This window comes from Ranitomeya imitator, chromosome 3 (assembly GCF_032444005.1).
Source record: "Ranitomeya imitator isolate aRanImi1 chromosome 3, aRanImi1.pri, whole genome shotgun sequence".
NCBI classification, from domain to species: Eukaryota; Metazoa; Chordata; class Amphibia; order Anura; family Dendrobatidae; genus Ranitomeya; species Ranitomeya imitator.
In genome coordinates this window covers 14,687,090-14,699,436 of record NC_091284.1, presented here as the reverse complement: position 1 = coordinate 14,699,436, position 12,347 = coordinate 14,687,090, and the positions used below count along the sequence as shown (strand labels likewise).

The window sequence follows — 12,347 nt, the reverse complement described above, 5'->3', positions numbered from 1 at the left end:
AAGTGTGGCCAGTATACTGTACGCAGCATCATGTGGGCCCATTATATTGTATGGAGCATCACTTATGGCAATTATACAGTATGGGGCATCATGTGTGGCCATTATACAATATAGAGCACAGTGTGGGGCCATTATACAGTATGGAGCATCATGTGTGGCCATTATACAGTATGGAGCATCATGTGTGGCCATTATACAGTATGGAGCATCATGTGTGGCCATTATACAGTATGGAGCATCATGTGTGGCCATTATACATTATGGAGCACTATGTGGGTACATTACACAATATGGAGCATCATGTGTGGTCATTACACAATATGGAGCATCATGTGTGGTCATTATACAGTATGGAGCACTGTGTGGCTATTATACAGTATGGAGCACTGTGTGGCCATTATACAGTACGGAGCACTATGTGTGGCCATTATACATTATGGAGCACTGTGTTGTCATTATACAGTGTGGAGCACTATGTGTGGCCATTATACATTATGGAGCACCATGTGGTCATACAGTATGGAGCACTGTGTGGTCATTATACAGTATGGAGCACTGTGTGGTCATTATACAGTATGGAGCACTGTGTGGTCATTATACAGTATGGAGCACTGTGTGGACATTATACAGTACGGATCACTGTGTTGTCATTACACAGTATGGAGCATCATGTGTGGCCATTATACAGTATGGAGCATCATGTGTGGTCATTATACAGTATGGAGCATCATGTGTGGCCATTATACAGTATGGAGCATCATGTGTGGCCATTATACAGTATGGAGCATCATGTGTGGACATTATACAGTACAGATCACTGTGTTGTCATTATACAGTATGGAGCATCATGTGTGGCCATTATACAGTATGGAGCACTGTGTGGACATACAGTATGGAGCACTATGTGTGGCCATTATACATTATGGAGCACCATGTGGTCATACAGTATGGAGCACTGTGTGGTCATTATACAGTATGGAGCACTGTGTGGTCATTATACAGTATGGAGCACTGTGTGGTCATTATACAGTATGGAGCATCATGTGTGGTCATTATACAGTATGGAGCATCATGTGTGGCCATTATACAGTATGGAGCATCATGTGTGGCCATTATACAGTATGGAGCACTGTGTGGCCATTATACAGTACGGAGCACTGTGTTGTCATTATACAGTATGGAGCACTATGTGTGGCCATTCTACAGTATGGAGCACTGTGTGGTCATTATACAGTATGGAGCACTGTGTGGTCATTATACAGTATGGAGCACTGTGTGGTAATTGTACAGTATGGAGCATCTTGTGTGGCCATTATACAGTATGGAGCACTGTGTGGACATTATACATTATGGAGCACTGTGTGGCCATTATACAGTATGGAGCACTGTGTGGTCATTATACATTATGGAGCACTGTGTGGCCATTATACAGTATGGAGCATCATGTGTGGTCATTATACAGTATGGAGCACTGTGTGGTCATTATACATTATGGAGCACTGTGTGGTCATTATACAGTATGGAGCACTGTGGTAATTGTACAGTATGGAGCATCTTGTGTGGCCATTATACAGTATGGAGTACTATGTGTGGCCATTATACAGAATGGAGCACTGTGTGGACATACAGTATGGAGCACTATGTGTGGCCATTATACATTATGGAGCACCATGTGGTCATACAGTATGGAGCACTGTGTGGTCATTATACAGTATGGAGCACTGTGTGGTCATTATACAGTATGGAGCACTGTGTGGTCATTATACATTATGGAGCACTGTGTGGTAATTGTACAGTATGGAGCATCTTGTGTGGCCATTATACAGTATGGAGTACTATGTGTGCCATTATACAGAATGGAGCACTGTGTGGACTTACAGTATGGAGCACTGTGTGGCCCTTATACAGTATGGAGCACTATGTGTGGCCATTATACATTATGGAGCACTGTGTGGACATACAGTATGGAGCACTGTGTTGTCATTATACAATATGGAGCACTATGTGTGGCCATTATACATTATGGAGCACTGTATTGTCATTATACAGTATGGAGTACTATGTGTGGTCATTATACAGTATGGAGCACTGTGTGGTCATTATACAGTATGGAGCACTGTGTGGTCATTATACAGTATGGAGCACTGTGTGGTCATTCTACAGTATGGAGCACTGGTAATTGTACAGTATGGAGCATCATGTGTGGCCATTATACAGTATGGAGCACTGTGTCGCCATTATACAGTACGGAGCACTGTGTTGTCATTCTACAGTATGGAGCACTGGTAATTGTACAGTATGGAGCATCATGTGCGGCTATTATACAATATGGAGCATCATGTGTGGCCATTATACAGTATGGAGCATCATGTGTGGCCATTATACAGTATGGAGCATCATGTGTGGCCATTATACAGTATGGAGCATCATGTGTGGCCATTATACAGTACGGAGCACTGTGTTGTCATTCTACAGTATGGAGCACTGGTAATTGTACAGTATGGAGCATCATGTGCGGCTATTATACAGTATGGAGCACTGTGTGGTCATTATACAGTGTGGAGCATCATATGGGGCCATTATACAGTATGGAGCATCATGTGTGGACATACAGTATGGAGCACTGTGTGGTAATTGTACAGTATGGAGCATCTTGTGTGGCCATATTTTTTGGTTTATATTTATTGTTTATGAAACAGTGTGATCAGTAGTGCTAAATGGGTGTGGTTGGGACATGGATATGGGTGTGACTAGTTGTGAAATGGGTGTGGTCAGAGGCGCGGCCTTAATTTTGCCGCCGCGCGCTGTGCACTCCGCAACCTTTGTCCCTCTTTCCTGTCTTCAAAACTTGGGAGGTATGCAAACACGTTAGCAACTGCAGCTCTCACAGCTCTTCTGTACTGCAAGAATATTGCAACACTGGCTGCTTGTGTTATAATTAGTGATGAGCGAGTATACTCGTCGCTCGGGGTGGTCTCCGAGTATTTATGACTGCTCGGAGATTTAGTTTTCCTCGCCGCAGCTGGATGATTTATATCTACTAGCCAGCTTGAATACATGTGGGGATTCCCTAGCAAACAGGCAACCCCCACATGTAATCAAGCTGTCTATCAGCCATAAATCATCCAGCTGCGGCGAGGAAAACTAAATCTCCGAGCAGTCATAAATACTTGGAGATCACCCGAGCGTGCTCTGGAAAACCCGAGCAACGAGTATACTCGCTCATCACTAGTTATAATCCTACTGTACTGTTATTACCTAGCTCACACTGGTAACTCCCTCTTTTTTTAAATAAGCTCTGAAGGCTTAGTTTCATGCAGATCAGTGTCCGGATGATAACCTGGAACATCTTGTTTACATATACGAAAAAAGTGGATTTCTCTGGAATAAGACATCAGATCGCAGATATCAAGATATCCTTTTATTGAGCTTTATACGACCTGCATTCCCATATAAAAGGCTTAGGAGGCTTGATTCTGACAGATTTGTTTTTTAAGTCTGAGACTGTCTTTTCAGAATACAACCAATGTAATTAATACCTTTCTCTCATCATCGATCTGATATTTATGGAATTAAATAATCCCATTGGTAGTTTTAGGTCCTCGGCTTTCTGTACAACAATTCCTAAACAGACTTCCTAAATCTGTTATCCAAGGTGGTCGCGTCATAGACATCCAGGGTCCAATTAGATACAACCTGCTGGTACGTATGTTGTCTTGTTTGGTAATCTCATGATTAAAGTTTTCCTCTCTTATCCATTTTATTTAGTAAATTGTATTCTCTCTGATAAAACATTTTAAAATGGGACACATAAGGCCCTCATACACATTAGACACTGAAACCGACTGGTTCGGCACACTGCCTCATGTAGGCTACTGGCTGACACTAGAGTTGAGCGACTTTTACTTTTTTAGGATCGAGTCGGGTTTCGCAAAACCCAACTTTGTCAAAAGTCGGGTCAGGTGAAATCGGCCGATTATTACGAAAAGTCAGGGGCCAACCGAAACACGAAACCCAATGCAAGTCAATGGGGAATCAAAGTCGGCAGTGAGTTGAAGACAGGAAAACCCCTACAGTGCCCATTTTAATGCCAAAAACATCAATTCTTATTTCTTAAGCTTGTCAATCTTAATTTACTTTATAATAATAGTTAGGCATTGAAAACAGGGGGTCATTTGGCTAAAGTTGTGGGGGAATAGGGATGGCTCAAGATTTTCGTGGGCCCAGGAAACGCAGAATACGTCACGTCGGTGGAGTAGGGAGAAGTAAGTATTTCAACTTTGCAAGTGCTGTCATCCTGAGCAAGCAGGGGGGGCCACTAGTTGGCACTGGCACAGGGCCCCTCATATTACAACGATGTGTCAGACGTTGGTTGTGCACCACCACCATCAGAGACACTTCATTGTGCTATAAGGGACCCTGTGCCAGTGCCGTCGCCCAAGAGGGGGCCCACCCACCTGTCCAGGTAAACGGCACTCGCATGGGTGCTTGCGCCAGGTGGTACCACGGCCCCGTGGGGGGAGTCAGCCCATTTAGGGAGGTATAAAAATGGCCTATGGTGGACATTCAGCAGCTGCAAATGGAGGAATTGGAGAAGTCTGTAAGAGGAGGCCAAAAGCAAGACATTTTTCAGGCAAGCTACGTGTCAGCAGGGGAACGTGGGGCAAAATAATTTGAAATCCATGATTGGTTCATTTTAATGAAGGTTAGATCATCAACATTCTGGGTAGCCAGACGAGTCCTTTTTCTGGTTAGTATTGAACCAGCAGCACTGAAGACTCTTTCTGATAGCACACTAGCAGCTGGGCAAGCAAGCTCCTGCAATGCATATTCTGCCAATTCAGGCCAAGTGTCTGTTTTAGATGCCCAGTAATCAAATGGGAATGACCTGTGAGGGAGAACATCGATAATGGCGGAAAAATTGTTGGTAACCATACTGGACAAATGCTGTCTCCTGTCACTTTGAATTGATGCAGCAGTACCTGTCGTGTCTGCGGTCATTGCGAAATCACTCCACAACCTGGTCAGAAAACCCCTCTGTCCAACGCCACTTCTGATTTGTGCACCTCTAACACCTCTGCCATGTTGCACACCGCTGTGTGCTGGGAATGCCTGAATCAAACGGTCTACAAGAGTTGCTTGTTTGGTAGCCAATATTTGCTCAAGGTTCTCATGTGGCATGATACTTTGTAATTTGCCTTTGTATCGTGGATCCAGGAGGCAGGTCAACCAGTAATCGTCATCGTTCATCATTTTGATAATGTGGGGGTCCCTTTTTAGGATACGCAAGGCATAATCCGCCATGTGGGCCAATGTTCCAGGTGTCAATTCACTGCTTGTGCTGGGTTGAGGAGCACTTTCTTGCAAATCAACATCACTTATGTCCCGCAAAAACCCTGTACCTGACCTTGCAACGCCACCAGTTTCTATTGCCCCCTGAGAAGCATCCTCCTCCCATAAATATTCATCCCCATCATCCTCCTCCTCTTCTTTCGCCACCTCGTCCCGGAGACTTCCCTGACCAGACAATGGCTGACTGTCATCAAGGCTTCCCTCGTCCTTGGCTGCAGACGCCAGCTCCTTTATGTGCGTCAAACTTTGCATCAGCAGACGCATTAGGGGGATGCTCATGCTTATGATGGCGTCGTCTGCACTTACCAGCCGTGTGCATTCCTCAAAACACTGAAGGACTTGACACAGGTCTTATAGCTTCGACCACTGCACACCAGACAACTCCATGTCTGCCATCCAACTGCCTGCCCGTGTATGTGTATCCTCCCACAAATACATGACAGCACGCCTCTGTTCGCACAGTCTCTGAAGCATGTGCAGTGTTGAGTTCCACCTTGTTGCTACGTCAATGATTAGGCGATGCTGTGGAAGGTTCAAATACCGCTGAAGGTTCTGCATACGGCTGGAGTGTACGGGCGACCGGCGGATATGCGAGCCGATACCCGATATTTGCAGTATCGGAATGCTCAACACTAGTTATGAACCGATCACGTGGTTCAGCGATTACAGGAAACTGCATACAGACTATAAAACGAGTACCCCTTTTAGCAAGAGTTTTTATTATGAAAAAAGGATGCCTTACTGTCTGAAAAATTCCCTTGACTGTTTCACGCTTGCTAGGATCAACCAACTGGGCCTATTTATTGCCATAGAGAGAGTGAGATTAGAAATTTCCAAACACATATGAAGCCAATAATATATTTTGAGGTGGAGAATTCCGGATCTAACCATGTCACATTTTTAGTTAATGCATTACACATTTTAAAGAGATTGTTTCTGTCTAGAATTGCTGTTTACCATGTTCCGGTATATCACTGACCACTGTCATTCTTGTTGTAGATATCTCAGTACGCCAGGAGATTTGTCTGATCTGTCTCTTTTTATGCGCATATTTCAGGGACCCAAAGCCGATGAGAAAACACAAGAAACCCTCGTAGAGTCTCCACTCCTATTGTCAATGAACAAGGGGTAATTTATTTGAAATTAGAACATATTTTGGGATTTTTTTTTTATAATATAACATTTCATATTTGCATCAAAACAATCTTTTCTGAATTAATCTAGAGGCTGTGTTGAGCGTTAGTAACTTTATCTTAAAGGAAATGTATTGTCAGAGTATGACCTATTGTTTCAATCAAGGTTTTATGTTTCAAGAATTATCTCTAATTTCCCATAAAAAAAAAAAAAAAAGTTGCAATATTGCAGTTTTCACATTGGCCAATAAGCCTAATAATTACCGTATATACTCGAGTATAAGCCAAGATTTTCAGGCCTTTTTTTGGCTTATACTCGAGTCATACCCAGGGGTCGGCAAGGGAGGGGGAGCGGGGAATATCTAATTATACTCACCTACTCCTGGCGCGGTCCCTGCAGGTCCCTGCTTCCCCAGCGCTGTATATTGTTCCTGTACTGAGCGGTCACATGGTACCGCTCATTACAGTAATGAATATGCGGCTTCACCTCCCATAGAGGTGGAGCCGCATATTCATTACTGTAATGAGCTGTAACGGTGACCGCTCAATACAGGAAGAAGCAGCAGCTCCGGGAAGCAGGGACTGCACAGCACCAGGAGCAGGTGAGTATAACGGGGAGGGGAGCGCTGTGCGATATTCACCTGCTCCTCGTTCCGGTGCCGCCCCGTCTTCAGCGTCTTCTGCAGTGACGCTCAGGTCAGAGTGCGCGGTGACGTGGTTAGTGCGCGCCCTCTGCCTGAATGTCAGTGCAGAAGACGCTGAAGATGGAGCGGCACCAAAACGAAGTCAGGTGAATATTGAAAGTGCCGGGGGCCTGAGCGACGGAGAGGTGAGTATGTGATTTATTTTTTTTATCGCAGCAACAGCAGATGGGGCAAGTGACTGTATAGAGCATCTGTGGGGCCATAACGTTTGTGCAGCATTATATGGGGCAAATATCTCTATGGAGCATCTTATGGGGCCATTATTAACCTTTATGCAGGATTATATGGGGCATATTTTAATATGGAGCATCTTATGGGGCCCATCATAAACTTTATGGAGCATTATATGGGGCTCCTGATTCAATATGGATATTCAAAAACACCTAACCTACTGATATCTCAATTAATTGTACTTTTATTGGTATCTATTTTTACTTTTGACATTTACCGGTAGCTGCTGCATTTTCCACCCTAGGCTTATACTCGTTTTCCCAATTTTTTTTGTGGCAAAATTAGGGGGTTCAGCTTATACTCGGGTCGGCTTATACTCGAGTATATACGGTAGCTCATATTTCAGTCATGTGGAGATCTCTTCTCAGCCACTATTTCATTATCAGCACAAGCAGGATTACAATGAAGAGTGACATCTGTATAATTAGTCCTAGGCCGATAACAGCTCATGTCCTCCCCTTCCCTGCACATTGTAGAATTGTTGTTGTGCTCACTTATATAGCACCATCATATTCCATCCACAGCACTTTACAGACATTATTATTACTTTTCTCAATGGGGCTCACAATCTAGAATCCCTATTAGTATGTCTTTGGAATGTGGGAGGAAACCGGAGAACCCGGAGTAAATACATGTAAACAAGGGAAGAACATGCAGACTCCTTGCAGGTTTAGTCCTTGGTGGGATTTGAACCCAAGACCCCAGTGCTGCGAAGCTGCTGTGCTAACCACTGCGCCACCGTGCTAACCACTGAGCCACCGTGCTAACCACTGAGCCACCGTGCTAACCACTGAGCCACCGTGCTAACCACTGAGCCACCGTGCTAACCACTGAGCCACCGTGCTAACCACTGAGCCACCGTGCTAACCACTGAGCCACCGTGCTAACCACTGAGCCACCATACAGTGCTAACCACTGAGCCACCGTGCTGCCCACTGAGCTCCATTGCTGTCTTGTTGACTTCTGCACAGATTACAGAGCATGCCCATAGAATGTATTGAGCATATACAGTACATTTTTTTCTATGGTCTATGTAAATTACATCTCTGAACCGCTAGCCCCTAGCTGCACTATGACATGCATGTGGCGTGTTTATTGATTAGCGCAAGCGGTCATTTCTCAAGTTTGCTGAGGCTGCCCGTGTTGGTCAGGCAATTTCGGCCCCCGCAAGACTCGATGCCTACCAGAGCACTCTCAGCAAACTCGAGTAGCGAACACTTGTGCTCATCACTAGTTTTTTTTAGTTTCCCTACTTAGAAATATACATGAGAAACATTTTACATTTTGTTTTTTTCAGTTTGTACTGTTTAAGGTCATTGCTTCTATTTAAGACATTATTTAAAAAAATAACGCAATTTTTTTTTGTTTCTTACTGAATACTGAGAATTGGATTGGCTTTTCTAAACACATTTTTATTAACGTCAGATCCCAGTCAAATGCAGTTGTGTGCACCCTACGAATCAAGTCTGAGCCTGGAGATCGCACTTACAAGGTGCAAATGTCGCCCGCTGAGACCATCGGGGACCTGCGCGCCCTCCTTTCACTGCACGAGTGAGTACTGCTCCTGAATACGCTGCATTTGCTCAATTGCTGCATCACCAAAGCTTTTCATTTTTTATTGACAGATCTTGTGATGTTTCATCCTGTGATATAATCAGTGGATTCCCTCACCGTGTTTACGACAATTACTCTTGTACTCTTCAAGATGCAGGACTTGTACCAAACGCATTGCTCCTACTGAGAAGAAAGAAGCCAAAAGACGCTGAAAACACAAGAAATTTCTCATGACAAAACAACTGTGTGTTTTAAAAGTTTTTTAAAAGTGTTAATGTAACACATAAAACAGATAATTATTACACGTGCATTCATTACTAATAAATAATGTTTTATCTGAATGTACTAATGTATGCAGGAAAAAAAAGGAGCATAAGTAATAATCTGATCATACCGCAAATAAGTTGATTTGACAAAGTTGAAGCAATCAGGTAATTCTGCCGTTACTCACATGCACAAAGGTCGGCAGCTCACATCTCTCGTCTGCCGTGTTATTCCTATAGTAAGTATTCTGTGTGTACCAGGGTCATTCGTAGGAATTCCCACAGGAAAATGTACCATTGCGCATAAGAAGAACCTCTTCTATCCTCCAATAACCAGAGCAAAGAAACTTGCTAAAAGCATCTTACGTTCTGATGGACTTGATCCAGCCCTTTAACATTTTGTTGCACATGAATGGCTGGCCTATAATGGTTCAAGCTTGGCCAATTGTTTCAGATGCTCCATCTCCTCTTCTGTTTTCCTATTTTGCGAGAACCCCGTTTACATAGTGCAGAAAAATCAACACAAAATATTAGAACTCCATGCTTGAGATCGCAGGTCAATCCTGACAAAATAAACGTTTAATAATAATAGTAAAGTTCCCCAATTCACTTCAGGACTACAAGATCCCAGGTACCTTCAGCTGCGTCACTTCTAATGTGGTGTACCTAATTATTTGTACTAAATGTCCAGCTGGGGGTCTGTATGTAGGGGGAGACACTGCAGAAACTGAGAACAAGGATGAATTCTCATCGCCATACAATAAGAGAAAAAAGAATGGATCTACCTGTGGCAATACATTTCTGTCTCCCTAATCATAACATTATGGACATGAAATTACTTGTCTTAAAAGGTAGCTTCAAATCTAAGAGAGACAGAAGAGTCTGGGAATATAAACTGATGACGACCTTTGACACTCTCAGTGCAGGAATGAATGTGTCGCATGTATTTATCCCTTTTTACATTAAGGAATGTGCTCCTGAGACCTTTGGGGTCATCATAACAGAACCAGACCCCAATCAGAGGACAATAAAACATTCCTTATTTGTGAACTCCTCCAATATTTATGGGCATAACTGTTTATCACTCACACAATGGTAATTCTGCTTCACATCACCTGTCTTATCTATGGCATTTTTCTGTGATGTGTTGTGTATAAATATGTGATTCTTCAGAATTTCTTTTAGTCTATGACTGATGGAGAGACCTGAGTAGTCTTGAAAGCTGCAATTTGTTACCATCTTTTCAGTTCGCCATTAAAAGGTATCAACCACTGAGGACTCTCAATTCTACATATTTTTCTATCCACTGGCTAACACTGTACCCAGATATCTATCTTTCCTGTATCACATCAGCATAGAGAGTTGTCTGGGCATATATTGAGGGTTTTTCGTGGGTCAGCGATTATTTGGTGATCGGATCTTACATCCAGCTGCCACCGGAGTTAGTACAAGTTGTTCGGCTGGGGGGGACCTGGTCTAAGACCTCCACCAATCTTATATTATTGACTTATCATAATGACCGGTCGACAATATTATATGTCTGGGCAATCTCTCTGAATATTCATTTTTTGCTAGCTTTATCATCAGTATATCTATACATCCGATGCCTTCCTGACATGTTATTTCTAGAGCTACTGCCAAAATAACCTAATCCAGACGACAAATTAGGGAATCTTCTTTCTAGTTTCTAGCTCGAGTTCTCCTCTCATGGGGAATTTAGACGAGCACACCAGCAAACATTTTTCTTTTGCTTACCATCAATAGTCTAGTTGTTGAATTTATTTACCCCACCTCAGTTCCATCCATACATCCTTCCTCTCCTAATCCCCTTCATTTTAAGAAGTTGGATCATCTGATCTCCAGTTTGACATCCTGTTCATTACACACATTAATCTGTAGGCAAGATGTCAATCTTTGGCCTTTTGTGAACTACAGGATCAGCATTACCTCTAGCTCTTGAACTCTTCTCCATGATTCCCCCCTCCCTGATCATTAATATTTCATTCAGTGCAGCTAAAGGTCTTTGTTAAGCCTTAAGTCTGTTGTCCGAATACCTAAAATGCCATTGTAAATATCTACACTTTTGTAGCTTGCTTTATTTTAAAATGCCCTACTCTTCTGACTATACAGCTATTTTTTACTATTTTACTGCCTGTGACATTTGTGGAGTCCGAGACAAGACCTCATCCAGAGGATGTCCCTGCACTCGGAGGATGTCCCTGCACTCGGAGGTTGTCCCTGCACTCGGAGGATGTCCCTGCACTCGGAGGTTGTCCCTGCACTCGGAGGATGTCCCTGCACTCGGAGGTTGTCCCTGCACTCGGAGGATGTCCCTGCACTCGGAGGATGTCCCTGCACTCGGAGGATGTCCCTGCACTCGGAGGTTGTCCCTGCACTCGGAGGATGTCCCTGCACTCGGAGGATGTCCCTGCACTCGGAGGATGTCCCTGCACTCGGAGGTTGTTCCTGCACTCGGAGGTTGTCCCTGCACTCGGAGGTTGTCCCTGCACTCGGAGGATGTCCCTGCACTCGGAGGTTGTCCCTGCACTCGGAGGATGTCCCTGCACTCGGAGGATGTCCCTGCACTCGGAGGTTGTCCCTGCACTCGGAGGATGTCCCTGCACTCGGAGGATGTCCCTGCACTCGGAGGATGTCCCTGCACTCGGAGGTTGTCCCTGCACTCGGAGGATGTCCCTGCACTCGGAGGATGTCCCTGCACTCGGAGGTTGTCCCTGCACTCGGAGGTTGTCCTGCACTCGGAGGATGATGTCGCTGCACTCGGAGGATGTCCCTGCACTCGGAGAATGTCCCTGCACTCGGAGGATGTCCCTGTACTCGGGGGATGTCCCTGCACTCGGAGGATGTCCCTGCAGTCGGGGGATGTCCCTGCACTCGGAGGTTGTCCCTGCACTCGGAGGTTGTCCTGCACTCGGAGGATGATGTCCCTGCACTCGGAGGATGTCCCTGCACTCGGAGGATGTCCCTGCACTCGGAGGTTGTCCCTGCACTCGGAGGTTGTCCTGCACTCGGAGGATGATGGTCTGCACTCGGAGGATGTCCCTGCACTCGGAGAATGTCCCTGTACTCGGGGGATGTCTCTGCACTCGGAG

The 12,347-nt window shown here is 44.5% G+C and overlaps 1 protein-coding gene across 2 annotated transcripts in view; it reads left to right on the top strand.

Annotated features, from left to right (window-relative positions):
- The window catches only part of UBXN11 (UBX domain protein 11), a 111,478-nt gene extending 102,163 nt beyond the window's left edge, over positions 1 to 9,315 (top strand). For both annotated transcript variants that reach the window (XM_069760522.1, XM_069760521.1), the window contains exons 11-14: positions 3,599 to 3,702; positions 6,410 to 6,480; positions 8,846 to 8,971; positions 9,046 to 9,315. In XM_069760522.1, coding sequence (XP_069616623.1) covers positions 3,599 to 3,702; positions 6,410 to 6,480; positions 8,846 to 8,971; positions 9,046 to 9,208 — 464 coding nt within the window. In that variant the 3' untranslated portion in view covers positions 9,209 to 9,315. The remainder of the gene's footprint in view (positions 1 to 3,598; positions 3,703 to 6,409; positions 6,481 to 8,845; positions 8,972 to 9,045) is intronic.
- Positions 9,316 to 12,347: the final 3,032 nt, after the last annotated feature.